This window comes from Trichechus manatus, unplaced genomic scaffold (genome assembly GCF_000243295.1).
Source record: "Trichechus manatus latirostris isolate Lorelei unplaced genomic scaffold, TriManLat1.0 scaffold00064, whole genome shotgun sequence".
NCBI classification, from domain to species: Eukaryota; Metazoa; Chordata; class Mammalia; order Sirenia; family Trichechidae; genus Trichechus; species Trichechus manatus.
In genome coordinates, this window is record NW_004444000.1 from 913,302 (window position 1) to 934,502 (window position 21,201).

At 47.7% G+C, this 21,201-nt stretch overlaps 1 protein-coding gene across 1 annotated transcript in view; it reads right to left on the reverse strand.

Moving 5' to 3' along the window:
* The window catches only part of GLB1L2 (galactosidase beta 1 like 2), a 59,164-nt gene that overhangs the window by 1,388 nt on the left and 36,575 nt on the right, over positions 1-21,201 (reverse strand). The window contains exons 8-17 of the mRNA XM_023734025.1: positions 16,217-16,298; positions 10,644-10,714; positions 6,476-6,560; positions 5,007-5,144; positions 4,513-4,593; positions 3,868-3,974; positions 3,016-3,156; positions 2,642-2,713; positions 2,242-2,320; positions 172-259 (exon numbers count right to left, since the gene is read on the reverse strand). Coding sequence (XP_023589793.1) covers positions 172-259; positions 2,242-2,320; positions 2,642-2,713; positions 3,016-3,156; positions 3,868-3,974; positions 4,513-4,593; positions 5,007-5,144; positions 6,476-6,560; positions 10,644-10,714; positions 16,217-16,298 — 944 coding nt within the window. The remainder of the gene's footprint in view (positions 1-171; positions 260-2,241; positions 2,321-2,641; positions 2,714-3,015; positions 3,157-3,867; positions 3,975-4,512; positions 4,594-5,006; positions 5,145-6,475; positions 6,561-10,643; positions 10,715-16,216; positions 16,299-21,201) is intronic.

Below are 21,201 nucleotides of genomic sequence, written 5' to 3' on the forward strand. Positions count from 1 at the left end.
CTGGCCCCAGGTCTGCATCTAATTCCAAGGTCCTCAAGTCCCTGCTTCTGTAGCCAGGGCACAGGAATGGCAGTAGGTGGTATAATGGAAAGTACCCAGTCTCTAAGGGCCTTGCTGACCCTCCGTGCATTTCCCCTGTGAGTTCACACCCTGGCCCAGGCAGGTACTCACCTCTGAAAGAAGCTCTTTTTCATATCCAGACTGTAGATTCTGAAATTTTTCAGGGGAGAACCATCTAGATAGAGGTCTCCAATTAAACCTGTGACAAGGAGACCAGGGAGCATGAGGAAGGCCAAAGGTGGAGTTGGGGGGAGGAGGAGGCGGGGGCGCTGACTAGCCGCAGCCAGGGCCATGCGTGGGAAGTTTCTGGAAAGTCTGGTGAGATTTCTCCTGGAACATATACTGCCTAAGGAGCTCTTCACTTGGCATCAAACCTTCCCGAGAAATCCGAGGATTGAGAATGATTAATACCAATATTTGCCATGCTTAGGGTTTGCCATGGGAGAGGGAGGCAGGAGAGGGCAGCAACAAAGCCTAGAACCCTTCGGAGAGCATGTCAGGATAGTGACAGCAGTCTTCTGGCCTCTGTGAGGGAAGCTCCCTTTTTGGCACTGAGAATTCCAACAGAGTCGAATAAGGCCAAAGGGTAGGTGACCAAGAGATCACAGGGGTTCTGGCCTATCTTCAAGGATCAGTTCAGGCAGTGTCGCAGACTAAACAGACCTAATAACTCAGCCAGAAATCTACCCGACCTAGGGTCAAAGAAACTTTTAAAAAGCATTTAAATCGAGAGCAGATGGCAATATCACTTGGGTGTCAACTCTGAGGAAGTGAGCACACTTGAGTGCAGTTAATTACTGCCTTGGGGAATGGTCAGCTAGGTCAATCCCAGAGAAGCTCCCATGAGCATCTTGATCAAGGTGATCATCTTGACCTTGGAGGTGCTGAGATGCCAGGGCAGAAATTTGGGTTCATGGGGCCTGACGATGCTCTTAAATGGTAGAAACTAGTGTCGAAGGGGGCCTACCATTTTTGGAAAGGAGGTCTGTGACGTGATCCAGTGAGGGTCCAGGGCACACCTTGACCAGGGATCTGGGACAGCACAGACTTGGAACAAGGGTCATGCTGGGAGTCCCTTCCAACCCCAGGAGAACAAAGGACATGAACTGGGCCTGAAGAGGGAGCCCGCTGAGGGATGAGGCTGAGACTCAAGACAGTAATACTGGAGAATTACTTAGGGAAAAGGGAAGGTGAGCTGAGCAGTGCTAGCAGCCACAGTGAGGCCTCTGGAAAGGCCCAGATCCCAGGACCCAAGAAGCCAACCACTGGGCCACTGTTTCCCTAGCAGGTAACTAGAGGTTCTCTGTCTCTGACTCTTCTTGGACATTGCTGGAATTTTGAAAAAAGAGATATACAAGGCTCCTCCATTAGAAAGGCAAAACCCTGAGGAAACTGGGAGGTCCTCAGTCTTCCTTGCCACAATGTGACTTATTTTGTCTGAGTGTGCTTCTTCTAACTTCTCTGAAATCACCCACATTTTGACAGACATATAAAAAGATGGGAGAGCTAAATTAAAGGATACAAGATTTGGAAGGGTAGGAAAAAGAACATGAATGGTGGGTTATTCCCAGAGAGGCATGCCATCCAAAGAGCATTTGGTTACTGTAGGTCTTACCTCCTCCTCTTCCCAACAAATGGGATCATCTATGGGCTTCCCCAGACAGATCAAGACTGGAAATTCAGTGTGGTGGCCCAAGAAGGCAGGGGTCCCATGACCTTCTCTTGGATTCCTGGGAATCCCCTTCCTGACCACCCAACCCTGCTGCCCAAGCAAACAGCCCCTGCTTAGGCAGACTGCAGCTCAAGGAGAGCCAGAGAGAGTGGCTCAGTGTCCCTGTGTGTCCACCATGAGCATAAGGGTTAATGCACAGTGAGGGACAGTGGTCAAAGCCCAGCTGAACTCCTCTGGGCCTGCAAACCTGACTTCAAGAATGTGTCAACCCAGCTGTACCTCACTGCAACGGCCTCCAGGACCCCACCTCACTCCAACAAGTCTGTAGGACCCCACCTCACTCAAACAAGCCTGCAGAACCCCACCTCACTCCAACAAGCCTGCAGGACCCCACCTCACTACAACAGGCCTCCATGGCTTCCTGGTGCGCTGATTTAGAGAAAAGATAGCCACACATATGCTGTGTACTAGTACTGGCAGCTCTTCTCCCGGCACGTGCTATGACCCACCTTTGCGCTGGTCATTGATATTTTCCCCGTAGTTGACGCGCCCACGATTCTCCACCAAGATCCTCAGCACAGTGTAACCCTGCCAGGAACATAGTGGCCCAGGATGACTGCCTGATTACCCAGCCAAAAGGTCACAGCTACAACTCAGGGCTTCCTTTGTGGAATCCCAGTTCTCCCCTATGCTCTGAGGATAGGCGTGAAAGAGTCCAGTTGAGCAGAAAGCAACACTCTGGCCCTCTCTCCACTCTGCAGTCTGTGGTTAAAGAGCCTCCTGTCGTCTAGGTCTTCCTCTGTGACTACCACCAAACTTGCTCCATGACTCCACCTCACTCCAATGGGCCTCCTGAACCAGTGGAAAGCAGCTGGTGTAGCCTTTACCCAGCTCCCTAGGATAACAAACCTGGACCAAGGGGATATCAATCTTTTTCTTGTTATAGTCCAAGTATCCTATGGATACTGTATTCAAAAACACCTGCCAAAAAGACAGAAAGCATCCACGGGTCAGTAGGAAGGGAGAGATGGGAAGGGGGAGATCTTTGCTAAACAGAGGGAGGGATCAACACTGGGTACGCATGCACTGAGGAGGATCTGGCTGGACACAACATACGTGATTCAAGCTGAAAGGACTGCACAGCTGACTGTAATGGGCAACTGTGACATGCTGGTGCAGCAGGTCATGTGAGCTCTTTGATCAGTTACTGAGGGCAGAGTCAGGGCATATTTTAGGGCTGATCACTAGAAAAGGTCACAGGAACTAAGCAAAGACACTCCTACCTGTCCCCGGTCACGCACAAGACCACTGAGGACACCAGATGAGGCGATGGTGGTCTCATACAGAGTATACCCAAAGGACTGTCCATTCCCATCATTTACTGGCAGGTTCTCCATATTGACTGGATTCTCAGACTTGATTGGCTATGTATAAAAGAGACAGGGCCAGGCTGAGGAGAAGGAAGGCAGCAGCCTCACCTGGAGCCTTCCTGGGAGTGTGGGGAGTGGAAAGAGCCTCACCTGGAGGTGGGGTAGCTAACATTTCTTCTACTTTGACTTCTCATTACACAAACCTATGGACTTCACGTGTGGAGCCAGTTCATCCGAACGGCTCCAAAATTCTCACTTCGACTTTTCATTACGCTAAACTCACAGATCTGCAGTCAGGAGGATAAGGGACATATAACACTAAATAGTGGAATGAAACCTGCAATCGCACACACTTGAACTTTTAAATCACTGTCATTTGTGCACACAGCCCCTCCAAGTCAGCTACAGGAGGTGCCCCCTTCACAAACAGAGGCATGAAACCCAGGGGAGCAGCCCATGCCTGCTCCCCAACCCTTCTAATCTGTCCCTGGCAAGGACAGCGCCAGCATCACGCTGGGGAAGGGAATGCTTGCTGTGGTACCCGTATTTACTTCAACTTCTTTTCTTCCTTCCCACTTCATACCTTAGCATGATGTGTCCTCTACCATGAGTTCTAAAGCTGGAGAACAGACACAAAGCTATTGAGAATTGGAGTTCCTACTCCCCAGCAGCACCTCTCTGGCAGGTGTCTTGCTCCAGTCTAATTTCCCTTTCCCTGCTCACCCACCTTGTGACTGCCCCTGCCCCCTGCCAGGCAGTGCTCACCTTCCCCATGTACTTTAGGGCATCCCACAGGGACAGGTAAAACGCTGGCATCAGTGGCTCATATGCAGTCTTAGGAAGAAGGTCAGGTGGTGAGGGGAGAGGGGCACCTGAAACACAAATAGACCACAGGGCTGTCCCAAAAGGATCTAAAACAGTCACTGCCTCCTCCAGCCTCCCCAACCCCCAGCTCTGATCCATGGGCTCCAAGTGCTCTTTGTCTAAGAGCCCCCCAGCTCTGATCCATAGGCTCCAAGTGCTCTTTGTCTAAGAGCCCCCCAGCTCTGATCCATGGGCTCCAAGTGCTCTTTGTCTAAGAGCCCCCCAACTCTGATCCATGGGCTCCAAGTGCTCTTTGTCTAAGAGCCAAGAGGAAAAGATCCCTTCTCAGAACACACCTAGCATGGCAATGCTGCGGGGGTGGGGTGGGGAGGGGCTCTCTTACATTCCTATAAAATACTAAGGTGAAGCTAGCAGAATATAAACTGTGTCAAAAATTTTTAGTTTCACAAGCTTCCTTACCTTTGTCTGCAACCCTCCTGCATGCAGACCCGCAGGGGTTGTGGTGCAACACGGAGGAAGTAACTGTTTTAGAGTCACACAGCTAAAGCAAGGGCCTAGAACCAGAGCTGGCCCTTTGCTGGGTACCTGAGAAGGAGCCAAAGAAGTCTCGAAGCTTGAAGTACTTGGCTGTGTAATCCCCGGCCTCTGTCAGAACCGCATCATAGTCTGCAAGACACCAGGGACCCATCACTGGTCACTCGTATCCCTAAGACAGCTCCTGCAGCAGCAAGAAGAGAAAAAGGGGCTGGGGTAGTGCAGCGGGTCTCCATCAGTGATTCTGGAGACAAGACACTTTAGCAGGAGCCGTTTAGCTTCCCCCTTCACGCTCTAGCTGTGCCTCCTCTAGCTGATTTCCTAAAGGCCTCTCAGTAGAGGAGCCAGCTCACAGACACACCAGTGGGTATGGGGCTCCTTCTGCTCTGGACGTCTAGAAGTGACCATCCAAATAAACTTCCACATCCCCAGGTGCTTTATAGGCAAATAAAGGGCCAGAAGGCATTCCTAAAGGACTCCCCATAACAAGCTCCAGACACAAGTGTTGGGGTGGCCAGGGAGGCGAGGTGCTAAGGAGTACTTGCCATAGCTGGTGACATCAGACTTGTATTCATTAAAATGCATGGCTCCGTTGATGAAGCCGAAGTTGGTCCCTCCATGGAACATGTAGAGGTTGACGGAGGAGCCAGCATCAATGATGGCAGATACAGTTTTTAAAACTTCTGCAGGAGAAGAAGCAAGGGGGTGTGCAGAGGAGTCAGGGATCCAGACAAGTCAGAGTCCATGTAGAACCCATGTAGGACCCTTATCCTTCTCCATCCCTCCCTAAACTCAACTGTGTCACTCTGTTCTTTAGCTTCTATTAAAACCCCAACCACAGATTAGGGGAGGAGAAAGGGAAGTGGCCCCAGAGCCATGACCCCCAGGGCCAGGGCCTTCCAATTGTTTCTGAAATGACAGTCAACTCCCCACTAACTGTGCTGTGGAGGACCTGCAGCCCAGTCTGGCATCCCCACCACCCAGGGGACTTCCTGTTGTGGCCATCACCTATGAAAACACAAAAGAGAACTTATAATGACAAATGTTATTCTGACACCCCCCCCCATTCCTACCTTAATTAGAAAGTGACTAATGACATGAGATACCAGAAAAAGAAACATAAATGACTAATAAATACATATATTTTTAAAACCTCACTAATCAAAGAAATACAAACTAAACAATAACCTATTAGACTGGAAAATATTAAAAATAATTTTAAATCTCAATGTTGATGAATTTGTGGGAAATGGGTATTTTCATTCAATATTGTTAAGTAAAAATGGCTACAATCTTTCTGAAGGGCAGTATAGCAAATCTATGTCAAAACTGCACTGATCTAGCAATTCTATTTCTAGGAACTAATCATAGGTAAGTGATATGACAGGTATACAAAACTGGATGTTCAACTATGCTCACTGAAGTGGTGTTTAAGTTAACAAAAAAACCACCGGAAGCAACTTAAGTGTTCCACCAATAAGAGATGGTGTACAAAAATTACAGCATAGTCATCAGTACTAGGGGGTTCTTTGTATTCTTTAAAACAATGATGTAAATCTATATTGAAGAGTTTAGAAGGCTGTCATAATCTGTCATTAACTGGCACAAGCAGGTCCCAAACAGTCAAGTGTACAATCTCCGTCTCCACCTGCGCATGAACACATGGCTAGAGACAGGGATATACAGAAAGCCGCCCTGAGAATATACATCAAACAGGTTCTCTGGCTTTTCACTTCTTCTTCATACGTTCTCTGTTTTTTATGAATGTGTGCAGTAGGCATGCATTATGTTTCTAATTACAAAAACATACTAAAGCAATTTAAAAGTTCTACTTTTAATTCACTTCAAATGCCAATACAGATAACTGAAATGTCAAGAGCTGACTATTACACACTAATAACCCAGGAGCCTTGCAAGCTACACTTAATTTTCATCAGGTAGCAGGTTATCTGAGATGTACTCTTAATTCTTAGGTCAACATGCATTCTGGATGTGGGTACTACAGGGTACTCACCAGAAGAATCCAAGATGTTGTGAGGGCCACCCCATGAGTCAAACCAGCCTGTCCAGTACTCCATCACCATCTTGGGCTGAATTCCCTGGGCACAAGATGCCAAGTTACACAGGAAGATAGGGCCCTTCCTGGAGGGGTCTCAGGACTCTGTCCCCCAGCTCTTCCCTGGACGCACACCCCTGCCACAGAGGCACTGAAAGCAGAGATGTGGGCCACGTGCATCTGTGGCCGCTGGCCCCCAGTATGGCTTCCTCCCCGTGTGTCTCTTGTGGAGGAGGCCTCCAACATTGATACAGAAGACTTTGATGACTTAGTGTGGCTTTAATGTTGCACATGGTGCTAGCAAGAAAGCATTGGCCCAGGACACTCTGCTAACCCAGAACTGAAACCATTCCCGAAGCCCACCCTTGAGACAAAGATTAGACAAACCTATAAAACAAAAAATTAATACACATGAGGAGCGTTCTTTTTCGTTCAATCAAATATACGAGACCAAATGGGCATCTCCTGTCCAAAGGCAGGACGAGAAGGCAGGAAGGGACAGGAACTGGATGAACGGACACAGGAAACCCAGGGTGGAAAGGGATAGCACACTGTTACATTGTGGGGTTTGCAACTAATGTCAGAAAACAATGTGTGTATAAACTTTTGAATGAGAAATTAACTTGAGCTGTAAACTTTCACCTAAAGCACAATGCAAAAAAAAGAAAGCATTAGTATCTGCCCAATTAAGTCTTTCTTAGAATTCACTGCTTGCTCTGTAAGTCTTTTCCCACTTTGATTTGCTTTCTGGATCAAGCCAAGGAAGGAGAATGCTGTATCCAGGATCAGTATCTGCCAGGCACGCTGTGGACACACACCCCTCAGGTGTTGCTCTCCTTCAGCTGGAAGAGCTAGAGGGCTGCAGAGAGAGAGTGCCCCCTGCAGTCTAGCCTGGTCTAAGGAAAAGCTGGGTATAACGGGGCCAGAGAACAGGATGTTACAGCTAGCTCAGCTATTCTGAGTGTAGGTTCTGCAGCCTGAGTATCTGGATTCATAGCTGGGCTGGAGTGCTCAATAAAGCATTAGTATTATTTGAGAATTCTGACTTTGGAACAGAATTGTGATGAGGATACATAAATCATTACTGAGACCATGTCCTACCCTGCATGTTTGCAAGAAGTGCCAGAGTACCTGGTGGGAGGTGGAAAGACTGATATGCTGGTATTTCAGGTTCTGTACTCACACCCTTACTTATTCCTTCTGTGACTGTGTATCAAGTACTTTCTCGGTTAGTGATGGCCTTACACTCAGAGGGCAGCTGTGTGCAGAACAACAAACCCTAGCAAGTGGATCCAATGTGATGGGCAAACCCACCATCCCTTTAGTAGAAGGTACCTGCCATACCCAGGTAAAGGCTGCCGTAGTCACAGTAATTTCTTTAGAAAGACTTGTGGCTTCGTTTTCTGCACATGTCGTCTACATCCCAGGAAAGGGACATACTGTACCACTTTTAAGTCACTAAAACAGGGAAGTAGATTCTAAGTCCCACATCTCAGTAGTCCCTACTGCCAGGAATGGGTTCCTGGGTTTGAAGGTACTAGGGCGACGGGGAGGTGGCATCTACCAGTAGCCCAGGTCACTGTACAGCATGATTAAGATGGAGCCCTGAAGCCAGTCAGACTGTGCTGTAATCCCTCATCTCCCACTTCCTGGGGGTAGCTTGGACAGACTGCTTGACCCACCCTCAGTGCCTGTCCCCTTCAACTGTAAAAGAGAAATGATGGTATCCAGCTTAGAGGTCTAGGGAGAACTAAAGGAGATAATGCACACAAAGCACTTAGCACAGTGCTTGGCACATAGGAAGTGCTCGAGAAACATCAGTACTAGTTATCTTCATTACTGGGCATGGCCATCACATGGACAATGACTAGGTAGGTGTTACTGGATATTCCAGAGTTAAGCAGAATTGGCGCCTACACTGCTCTTCCACTCAAACCTGCTGCCATCAAGTCGACTCTAACTCATTACAACCCTGTAGGACAGAATAGAACTGCCCCATAGGGTTTCTAAGGTTGTAAATCTTTACAGAAGCAGACTGCTACATCTTTCTTCCGCGGAGCAGCTCATGGGTTCAAACTGCCAACGTTTTGGTTAGTAGCCAAGCACTTTAACCACTGCGCCACCAGGGCTCCTTTCGTCCATTCAAGGAGCCCTTAATTTAAACAAGGAAGTATCCAAGTCCCATTCCTTGAGGAAAAGTTTATCTTTTACACCTCAGAAAGCTTTGAACTGAGGACAAGAAACAGAGGACATTTAGCAGTGCCATTTTGTCAACAGTATAACATAGCCTAGGATGGCAAAGGTGTGGCTACTTCTCCAAAGATAAGAAGTAAAGCACTCATTTATATCAGCTACTATCTTAAGTGATTTTCAAATATTACCTCAGTGAATCCTCAAAGAAACCTATGAGTAGGTACTATTATTATTCCCACTTTACCAAAGAGGAGAGAAGCAGAGAAATTTAGTAACTTGCCCCATCATGCAACTAGTGGCAGAGTGGGTGTAGGGAAAGCTCATGGCATGCTGTGCTTCTCTTTGACAGCATTCATGTACAGTTCTACTGAGTTATTTGCAGGGCTTCGAGTCAGTTTGGAATGGTTCAGCAATTGCCGACATAAACAAGGGCAGTATATGTATTGCATCACAACCAAATCTGTTGCCCCTTGGATTTTGACCCGAGTAGGACAAACAGCAGTGCCCTACTCAAAGATGGTGGCTGACCCTGACACTTTGAATGTGTGTCACTCTCCACAGTCTGCCAATAATCCAACCTCACGCATCAGGCTCCTGAAACTTTCGGGGTCCACACAAGAGACTGGATTATTGGCAGGACTGTGGAGAGCAACACACATTCAAAGCAGTGCAGTTGGTCAGCCATCTTTGAGCAGGGAACCACTGTTCAATCATTCATTTTATTATCCATTTAATTAAGTGTCTTTCCAAGTCGATTATAACTCCGTCAGTGCAGAGGCCCTATGGTCTTATTCACTGTAGCATCACAGGACCTAGCACCATCCCAGGCACAGAACAGGAACTCAGTAAATACTTGAGGAAGGAAGAAAAGAAAGTCACTCAATTTGAACTCACCTGTATCCATTCTCTCTCCCATGATCCACCTGACAAAAGTCAGCCTGGTGTCAAGTCCCAGATTCTATCCCATCTCCTTCTTGAAACCTCCTACCTACTCTGGTTGCCCCTCCAAATTCCAGTAGCAGCAACACCATATGCACTCATGGCCCTCATCCTACCCTGCTTGGCGCTGCAGCGCTGATTTCACATGAGAGTGTCTTATGACACTACCTCTGATCTAAAATTATAATCTGGTGTGGAAAATGACCCCCAGCATTGCCCCAGGTGTCTGGTTTGTCATGGTTGATAAAACACTCCAGCAGCTCCACACTAGGTCCAGGGTTGATGTCTGCATGCAACAAGTAGAAGTGGTGACTGTCTGGGGATGTTCACAGCCTCAGTGAGAAAGATGTGGCCTCTCAGTTCTAGGAACAGACTCTGAATGGACTGGAGGTGCTTTGGCCCAGATCACATCTCCTTAGGAGATACACACGTTCAAGAAAAAACCAATCATTCAGAAAGGAATTTAGCTGTAAATTCCCATCAATCTGGTGGATGCTGAGATACAGCCAGGAACTCCTATCTCCTTCTGACCTCAAATGGACCAGGCCTCCTGTCTCACTGATGACAATAATCATTCTTAGGACCCAAGGGGCCTTACAGGTTAAGGTCAGACACAGTATAGTACAGGAAGGGAAGTGTTTGTCCCCTCAGCCCCTGGGGAACCAACACAAGCAAGTACAGAAAAGTCCATTCATAAGCCCTTCAAATAGCATCTTTTTTTTCAAGAGGCAAGTAATCACTTTCAGCCCACACAGCAACACCTCAAGGCAGCTTTAACTTGCTTCCCTTCCCCAGGACACGGCAAGCTGGGCATGGGGGTCACCCAGGAAAGGCTGGGAGAACAACCAATCCTTCTCTCCCTATCTGCGGACCCTGAGCACAGTGAAAGGCACCCAAGAACTGCAGGCCTCCAATGAGAGGGCCTGGTTTAGCTTGGTAGGAACTCTTGCATTCATGCTGAGCTGGGCAGGCGCTACCTCTGAGCTAAACTTACCTGAGCATTTAAGAGAAACGTGGTTAGTAAGTATAGCTCATGCTGTGACTGTAAGTTAATGGTGGCCAGCACTGTGAAGGGAAAGGAGAAAGGAGAAACAAAATATTGTCTCAAAGCCAGAGGACCTTCTGAATTAACCCAATCAGTCTCAACCTTCCAGTACAACTGATGAACTAATCGTGATGCTGATTCCCACATTCAGGTAGAAGTCAGCTACTTCGATGTCAGAGATGCATCTTCTCATTTCAGAAACCCCACCACTCAGCCCAGACCTTACGCAGCAGTCACTTCCTGAGACCTGATCTCAATTAACTGTAACTCCTGCAAGTGGAGTGTGGTTCCTGCTCATTATCGTTCTGTAGGCCCAGAGTCTCATCTGTTCTTTGCACCCAAGCATCTAGCACAGGGCAACACTCTAAATGGGTAAACCTCTGAAGACTCTCATTGCATTTCTTAAATGATGGATAGTTTTGTATTCTACTCCACACTGTGCTCATTTTAAATAGCTACCCATCACTGAAATGTGAGCTTGAGAAGACGTACTGGGCTTGGCCTGTGGCCATGGCCCCTCGGTCTGCCCCAACCTGACAGCATACTGTCAGGCCCCCTGCCTGTTTTGTTCAGCCTGCCATCTGTCCAGTAAGCACCAGCCTGGCCTGGGCTCCAGGGGCTGAGACAGCATGCTGTGGACTGAGCGGCCGTTATCCCAGCTACCCCAACACTCCTCTACAGGACATAAATCCCTGATGACAAACAACAGCTGAGGCTCAGGAGGTTGAATAACAACTGGTTAGCAATAGAGTAGGGATGCAAAGCCAGGCCCATCAGACACTCAACCTGTTGTTCTACAAGGTTACTGCCCTCCAGCCGCCATCCCGAGGGAACCACGACCCAGTGGGTATGCCTCTGCATCCATACACCTCCTTACCTTAAGTCAGAAACCCCTGACAACAGAGGCTTGTCTGAAACTAACTGGGCAGAAATCCCAAAGTCAACAGGATCTTGATGGCTAACTGAACACAAACATCTATCACCTATCCTTCCTGACACCCTACTAATATAAAGTATAAGAATGAAACGGTATAAGGTCACAAAGAACAAGAGCTGGTAAGAGGACATCAGCAGAGGTAAAATTTCAAGAAAAATCTTGGAAGACTGAGAAAGGGTAGAGGGGTGGTAAGTGGCCTAGGAGAATGGAAGAAGTCACACCCAACTCCCCACCTCAGCCCAGCGGCTCACCCTGCCTCTGAGGTACCTGCCCCAGGAAGGATATGAGGTGAGTGGCCAGGCCCTCCTCCCCATCCCTGCCACACCTCTCTGGGAAAATGGAACCAGGGCAGCTCTAGGCTATGAGATGTCAGGCACACAAAATGTGGGAGTGAAATATAGGAGGAAAGACTGGAAACAGGGGAATGGGGGCTATTTGAACAGTGGGATGCCAGCCCATTCCTCCACCTGCTCCCAGGATATCTACAGCAAGATACCAAAGGACTCGTCTGGAGAAATGGAACAGCATGAAACACAATATCTCCACACACAAACATCTGGGTTTCCCCCAGTGAAGTAGCCACCCCTACCCAACCACCCCACAAAGAAGCACACCTGCAAACAAGACTTCTCCTCACACACAAAGTTCCCAGGTGGCTTTTTAGGCCTCATTCTTAAACATGACTGCTGGGTCAAGAGTCAGATAACTAAGAAAACCCCCTCACAGCGGGGACTCAGCTGAGCAGATAAAGGCGAAACAGAGTAAAGAGAACCAATGAAAGAAAGGAACAAATAAAATGTTTTAGAAAGTAAAATATCCCGGGAGAGAGATAAGGGAGTATCCATTAAAAAGTATGCTATGAGAAAAGAAACATATTCAAGATAAATGTGATCCAGGAAATAACAGAAGAATTGGAAGATAAAGTTGAGGAAACACCCCTCCCCCACCAGAAAGTAGAACTAAAGTAAAGGGCAAAGAGGTAGAAAACAGAAAAAATAAGAGACTTAGAGAATCAATATGAAAGTCTAATAAACAAATAATAGGAATGTCCAAAGAATCAGAGAAAAAGAAAATGTAATGACAGAATTTCCCACTACTAATGACTAGAGCTCTCCACAGAAGTGCCAGTGAAAAGGAAAAAAGTCTTACTCCAAAGAACAACATTGTGAAATATCAGAAAACCAAGGATAAAAAGAAAATTCTAAAAGCTTCCAGAAACAAGAGGGAAAAAGCCCAGGACATATAAAAGGATCAGGGATCAGAATGCCATTGTACTTCAGCAGCAACAGCAGACGCTAGCAAATAGCAGAACGATGCCTTCAAAATTCCAGGAGACACAGGGGGTTCCAGAAAGACACAGAGGTTAAGTCTTGGGATAAAAGCTATGTAGCAGGCCACCATACAGCACAGAGACACAGGAGTGAGGTATCCAGAAAGTAAACACAGACCTGATGTATGATCTGATGTTTATAGACACTTGGAAATTACCAGTGATAGGTGTTCGGCAGATCTTTGGCAAAGCATTTGTTTAAGAGAGACAGAGATAGAGAGAAAAGGGAACAATCAAAAAGAAAAGGAAAAGAAGTGGAATAATTACACTGAAAACTCCAGGATTCACACATATTGTATAGAAACATTATCCTGATACACTCCTTGGTTCAGCAGTGAATATTATTGTCAGAGACACTGACTATTGATTTAAAGCATAATTGTGAAACAGCTCTACTGGAAGGACAGCAGTAGGGTAAGACTGGCAAAAAAGAACTAAACCCTGATCTGGCATAAGAAGTCAATAGATAGGATTTTACACTGACAAATACAGAGTACTGTATGTATGTTATTTAGAAATGTGAAGGAAAATACCAGAAGAAAAAGCTAAAAAAATGTTTAAAATGGTAATTTCTAAGAAGTGGGACTAGGATGCAGGGCAATGCTGTATTTTTTATGAGTATGTTTCTATTATTTTACTTTTAGACCATGGCAGGGTATCACTTTAATTATAACTTGAATTGACTTTAAGGCATCATCCCGTGCAGCAGGTGGCAGGCGGTGCTCTGGGGGCCAGGGGCCTCAGAGTGCGGTGGGCCTGCGATGTGATGAAAGCGGGAGGAGACTGAGAATACAAGAGAATACTGGAGGACCCCAGCATCCACAGGAGGTCTTTAATTAATAGACAGCGCTAGCACAGAAAATTTGCGCCAGTATCCAAAGGAGCCTCTCTTACAAAGCACTCTGCAGACAGCTGCTCCCAGAGTCCTCAGCCACAGGGATGCACTGCCACCCCATGGAAAGGATGGGAAGCACTCCTGCTCCTAGCAGAGCCGGGTTCCTTCTCCTCTCTGCTCAGCCTCATCAGGGAGACTTGGGATCTAGTCCTCTGACTGGCTCTGCCTAGGGACAAGGGCCCTTCTTCTCATTTATTCAACAGTCATTTACTGCATGCTAGCCACACACCAGGCACTGTTCAAAGGGACACAGTGATAAAGGTTCCGACTTTCAAGCAGTTCAATCTAGCGGAGGGAAGCACAAAGGAAACAAAACAAAGAGTAGCTGAGCTGGTGCAGGGCAGGCACAGGGACTAGAGCCGAAGGAGGGCCCGCAGCTCCTGATGGGATCCCTCACTCATCCCTTCACCAAAAGACTGTGTCCAGGCAGGAGGCACAGCCAGAATGGGACAAAGCCAAGCTCTGTGAGCTCACTTCCGTGGTGAAACAAATAAGTAAAATAAATAAATTACACAGAATATTAGGGGCAATAAATGCTATGAAGAAAAATAAAGCAGGGAGGAAGGACTGGGCAAGCTGGAGGAGGAGTTGTCATTTTAAAGTGGTCAGAGAGGTAGCATTTGAGAAAAGACACGAAGAAAGTAGGGGAACAAGCCATGCAGCCATCTGGAAATAGCAAGTGCCAATTCACTGAGACCCGGGTGCTGGGGTGTCAGAGCTGCAGGATGGAGGCAGAAGGGCTGCAGTCAAGGGGGCAGGAGGCATGGCCCGCTGGGCCCCAAGGGCTGGTGTGGGCCTTCCAGGCCCTTCTCAGGACCTGGGCTTTCACTGTGCACAAGGCAAGGGGGAGAAGATCTGAACTACACTCTACAAGGCACACACAGGCTGCTATGCTGAGAAAAATTTGTAGAGGAGGCTACAGTTAAAAAAAAAAAAACAGGGAGATCAATTAAAATGCTACTGTAATAATGCAAGTGAGAAATGTCAGTGAGACTTGAGGTGGTAAAACATATTTGGACTTCAGATACATTTAAAGATAAAGCCAATGGATTTGCTGACGGATTGTATGTCAGGTATACAGAAAGAGAGGAGTCCAGAATGGCCATGTGCAAGCAGGGTGAAAAGGGAGCTGCAATTTACTGATAAAAGGAAGCCTGCAAGTGGAACAGGCTTCGAAGACGGGAAGTCTCAGGAGTCCAATGCTGAGCACTGCACACTTGAGATGCCAACCAGACATCCCTGTAGGGATATGCAAGGAGCAGCAGGATATAGAAGTTCAGGTGCAGGGAAAGGTCCCTGAGGATGGAAACATAGATGTCAGACTCATGAGCACACAGACAGTACTTAATGCCATGAACCTAGGTGAGAATTCCAAGGAGAGAGCCATGAAAAATTTCAACATTAAGAGGTCAGAGAGGTGAAAGGTGCCTAGCAGAAGACACAGGAAACAATGTGTCCTGGTGGCCAAACGAGGAACATTTCCAGGAACAGAGGTTGGTGGTCTCTGCCAAACAAAATCAGACAGGTCTGAAGTGATCGGCATTCAACATTCAGATTTATACACGGAACTCACTAGTGACCTTGGAGGTGTAAGAGAGATCCTATGGAAAGGACTGAGTATGGACAATGAAGGGGAACCTGCTGAAAAAGGGGAGCAGAGAACTAGAGCAGTCTCTGGACATGAAACTAAGATACTCTTTAGAAGGGAGAAATAACACGTTGACACGTAGATGGGAATGACCCAGTAGAGAGAGATAATCCAGTGATGCAGGACAGAAGAGGGGAACTGCCAGAGCAGTGCCCTTGAGTAGGAGAGGAGGAAGAATTCAGTGCCCAGATAGGGGGCAGTCAGCCTGAAACTGAATGTGTCCAGCCCATCTGGAGTAACAGGAAGAAGGCAGAGCAGGGATGCTGATGCCTGTGCTGCGCCCACCTGCCCAGGCCCAGGCCTGACCCTGTGACGGCCATGGTGGGCCTCAGAAGGGGTCAGTCGTACTTAGGGTTTTGGCAAGCTCTGAGTCAGCCACCCTCACAGAAGCTCAGTGCTTCATCTGCTCAGGCCTATCTGGGGACACTCCATGCCCTTCTCAGATTCCACACCTGCCATTCCATGTGCTCAGGTCTGCAGAGCACTGCTAGTGTCCTGAGTGTAAAAGGTTGGGAGTGGTCAGCAGACATAAGAGACTTAGCTACAGAGCTGGGTGCTGCATGTCCATCTCTGACGTGAACTCTCTAATCTTTTAAGACCGAAGCTTTGGGGTCTGTGCCGTGTAAACGGGGGAAAAGCAGGCATTAGGGAGTCCTAGTTGTGCCCAGGCCTACCCGGGCAATGGCTCTCCTGCACGGCCCCCATGCAGTACCTCCTTGGACAACTCCCTTGCTCAGGCCATCTTTGTTGTCTGAGGTCAGGAGCAGCTCCACAATGCCTCGATCCTCTAAGGCCTGTGGGGAAAAGGAGATGTGTTAAAGTCCGTCCTTACTCCTCCAAGCATCTTCAGTGTCATACAGGCTGGGTAGGGCAGCTTGACAAGCAAGAGGGTGAGACTCGAAATAAAGCATGTACTTCTCTGCAGAGAACTGACAGAAGGCTATCCTGTCTGTGCCCACCACATTCGGCAAAGCTCCAGCAAGTCCGCAATTCCATTCACAGCTGGGGGACCCTTGGCCACTCCCGACCTGGGTGCAGTGCCTGATCTAGCTGGTCTACTGTTCCTGACAAGCCTGCTCAGTGGTGAGACCTGCAGGGCCACTGCCACGCTGTCACCTGGCACTGCCCACTGGGCTCCACAGTGGAGCAAGCAGCCAGCGCCTTCCCCTACCCAGTCCAGTCTGGGCTCTGGTCAACAGCAGGGGCAAGGCTAGACCAGGAAGTCATGTGCCCATGGTGCTCTGCACCCGCCTGATGCTGCAGGAAACATTTGGAGGCTTATGCCAAAGGCACCAAGAGGTGGGAGCACACGCCGTGCTTGAGGGGTGGTGACCACTGGCCACTGGTGAGAGCTGTTAGCACTTGTGAAGCATTTACTACAGTGCTGGGACTTCTGCTCAGCACTTGGCAACAGACCGTCCTCCACAACTGATATCTTCATTTTACAGATGAAGAGCCTCAGGAAGGCAGGTTGGCATGTTACGGACTAAAGAGCTAATGAGAATTATGGTCCTGACCCAGAGGCCACTGCCTACAGAGGCTATGCCCTGAGGCCTGGGCTTTCGGATCAGGAACCCCAGCAGGGGGCTCTCCCTGTAAGTATCCCTGCAGGTATTAGAACAGGACTGCTTCCTGCAGCTGAACTTGTTAGGAAATCGGGGAGGCAGAGAGAGAATCTAGTGAGTGAATGTCACTTGTGTCTAACCCCAGCTGCCAGTAAGGAAAGAACAGAGGGGCTGCTACCCTCAGGGACAATTTAAGCTGTGGGAGTTTAAGCCATGAGAACAGGTGAAGTTTTCATAAAAAGCCCTGAATCTACCACCTCACAATTACTCGCCCAGGTACGCATTCATGCGTAGCACACGTTTCCTTAGGTTCCTACCATACACATGTAGCATGGAGTGGGCTGAGAGGGTGTAAACACGGGTAATCACCATCTTCATTAATTATATGTGGGTCTTCATAGGTGTTTATTGACTCCACATTAATGGACTAAGGGATAATTACTATTTACTGAGCAGCAGCAATATGTCAAGCACTGTAACAGCACCCAATTCCCACAAGAGCCTTAGAAAAATGTGTTCTTGTCTCCACGTTGCACATGATGAAACTGAGGCTTGGAAGGGTGTGGCATCCTGCCCAAGGTCATCCTATACTTTGTCCACAACTGTCCAGCACCACAGGAAAATGCCACAGCAGCTCTGAGGGGTCCCCTAAGGACCTCTGGGTAGCAGGGGCTGGGTGCTGAGGCTGCTCTTGCCCTCACCTCACACACTGGCCCCTTCCCCAGACACCATGGAGCCAGGACTGTACAGAAGATGTCCCCGAAGGAGCTACAAGCTCTCTTCCTACTCAGCAAAGCACTCATTTTCTGCAACTGAGTAAGTAAACAGCGGCTGAAGCTCCAGGGCCCCAGAGATCATTTGCGAGAACTAGGTGTGGCGGAGAAGGCTCCCACCTGGGCCCAGGACAGCTGTGCTAATCAAAGACCAAAGACGGAGAGGGAGATGCAAGTGTGTGCTCATCCAGGCCCAGTGGCTGGAGCTGGGTGGCTGGGGCGGGGCAATTGGAGCAGAACCCTCCCCTTCCAGCTTCAGCAGTGCTGCCCTTTCTGGAGACATCCTTGCTCCCTAGAAAGAGTGCTTTCCAGAGGTGAGGAGAAGGGAGGGAGAGTGGATAGGAACTTACAAGCTACAGGAACCTACAAGTCTCCTGATGGAAAATAAATTTGTACGTGACACAGAGGAGATGCTGCCCAGGGTGTCAAGGCCAAATCCAAGGAGGCCTTAAATTGGGTGCAATCTCTGAGTTAATTAACATTTTTGCAACTCATACTATGACTGACCCTCCAAAGTCCTCCAAAACCAATTCCAGAGACTCTATCCGAGTTTGATTTATTGAAGACTCCCATAATACATTTCAAAGGGGCGAGTACCTATTATTCCCACTTTATAGGAAAGAAAACAGAGGCTCAGAAAACTTAAGTCATTTGTTCCAGGTCACAGCTACTTAGTGACTGGAACTAGATTTGAATACCAAGCCTGTGCTTTTCATTACTCCTCTGTCTCTGCCCTTCCCTGGTCTGACGATATCCTATCAAATCAGTGGTTCACAAGCTCAGTCTTATATAGGACTCAGACATGTGAGAGCCACTCAGAGATCCTGATTTCACTGCCGCCGTTCATGGCTGGGCACAGGGAGTTTTAAAACCCCGATGATGCAACGTACACCCTAGGATGGGACCACCACTTTAGACACTAGTGCCCTGCCAAGAACCCTCCTCTAAGATCACCACTCAACTAGGTCAGACATTTTCTCAGTACAGCAGCACCTGTGGGTATTCAATGTGACTACACAATCAGAACTTGCAAAAAGGCAGCACCCATGTAGAAGAACTGCAACCCCAATTTAGACTCAACCAATAAAGAGTAAACAAGTGACAACCCTGTGGAAGTGAAACAATGAAGAAGGGATTCCAGAAGCACGGCCAAGACGGAGGAGTAGTCAGATGCTTCCGGTGGACCCTCTTACAACAAAGACCCGAAAAAAAAAGTGATTTGATTATATGTGACAATCTAGAAGCCCTCAACATCAAAGGCAAAGTTGAGGAAACCGACCGAGTGGCAGGGGGAGGGAGAGATGGTTCGAAAGCAGCAAAGAGTTACCAGACCTGACCCGGCGAGAGCCTGAGCCCTTCAGGCCTGATCAGGTCCTGGGTGAATGGTGAGGCAGGCAAGCAGAGGTGCTCGGGAGGCACATTCCACACTGGGAGAGATCCAGTCGCAGAGAGTCTACTCAGCCACACAGAACCAGTGAGAAGCAGCCCTCAATAGGTGAAAGATAAGTATTTGCATCCGGCCTACCGCACAGATAGAAAACATCCTCCTTAGGGAAAAAGCTCTCTACCATTTACCTCCCCGCTCCCTGCTCTGCACTGGGTCCCAGACCAAATGCAGCACTTGCTGAGTACCCTGGGCTGGAAGTAGAATCTGTCACACGCTCTGAGCCATTCTCTCAGCCTTAGAGAGTGAACAAATTAACAAATGGGGAAAAAATAAACTGCCAGCTCCCCTAAGCCAGGAAGTCAGGGTGGGCACAGCTCCTTTGCCTAGGCACAGGCATAAGGGATCCACAGACTTTGAGTGCCCTTCCCCCTGCGTAGACTTATGCGAGCCCATTTCAACAGAGTAGGCCCTCATTACCGCAGTACAACAGGGTATATACCGTAAGTCTAACTTCAACTGTTTCAGCTGTGAGGTGGCAGGTTCTTGACATTTGACACTGCTCTACCCATTAAGCACGGTCTTCACCTACCCACATCAGGGGCCTGAGGACTGGTGGCTCCACCCACACCACCTAGCCACCTGTGACAGGGGCCCAAGAATAAGAGGTGTCCCCCGCTCCTTACACCCAACAGCATTAGGTACCCATAGTCCGCTGAAAAACTCAACCACCTACAAGCTCTAGGGAACAGGGACATGCCTCCCTCCTGGATATTCGGGCGTGGCCATCAGCCCCCTGCCTTGCTCAGAGTGTGTCCCCCTGCTGCAGCCAGATACCTGTGCCTACACCAATCACCCATGCCTGTCTAGGAGAGAGAGCCTACACCACACACTTGGTGGCTATCTACCTGGGCACCTGAGCTGAATCCATACAGGAGGAGTGGGCAGACTCCTGAGCTCACAAACCTAGTAACACATCTAACAACCTGGTGACACGACATTAGAGCTTCAAAGGTGCCAATAATCAAACTAGCTCATAAGAGCAGCCTATTTGGGCATATCAAAACAAAACAAGAAGTTAGGACACAGAAAGCAAACATAAATAAATATAATAACTTACTGATGGCTTGGAGACAAAAGTCAATATCAAAGAAGATAAAGAGACAATGCATGATGGCTTCAGCAAGGTCTCAAAATAAAGAATCTAGAAATTTTCCAGAGGAGAAAAATTTCTTGGGATTTTACTGTAGGCAGAATACAAAAGATCAATATACAGAACTCTTCAAGAAGTTAGGAAGGAAATTAAGGAAAACGCAGAACACGCAATAGAGGAAATTAAAAAGATTAAAGAAGAGCATAACAACAAATTTAACAGGCTGCAATAATTCATACAGAGACAGCAATCAGAAATCCAGAAGATCAAAAATAAGGACAGAATTAGACAACTCAATAGAAAGTCACAGGAACAGAAATGAGGCAATGGAAGGCAGAATTACTGAGATTGAAGATAAAGCATTTGACACCAACTTATTTGAGGAAAAATCAGATAAAAGGATAAAAAAATGAAAAACTCTAAGAATTATGTGGGATTCTGTCAAGAGGAATAATCTACAAGTGATTGGAGTACCAGAAAAGGGGGGGATAACAGAAAATACACAGAGAATCGGTGAAGATTTGATGGCAGAAAACATCCCTGATATCGTGAAAGATATCTATCCAAGATGCTCATCGGACCCCACGTAAGGTAGATCCCAAAAGAAAGTCACCAAGACATATCATAATCAAACTTACCAAAACCAAAGATAAAGAGAGAATTTTAAGAGCGGCTAGGGATAAACAAAAAGCCATCTACAAAGGAGAGTCAATAAGAATAAGCTCGGACTACTCAGCAGAAACCATGCAGGCAAGAAGGCAGTGGGATGACATATATAAAGCCTTAAAGGAAAAAAATTGCCAGCCAAATATCAAATATCCA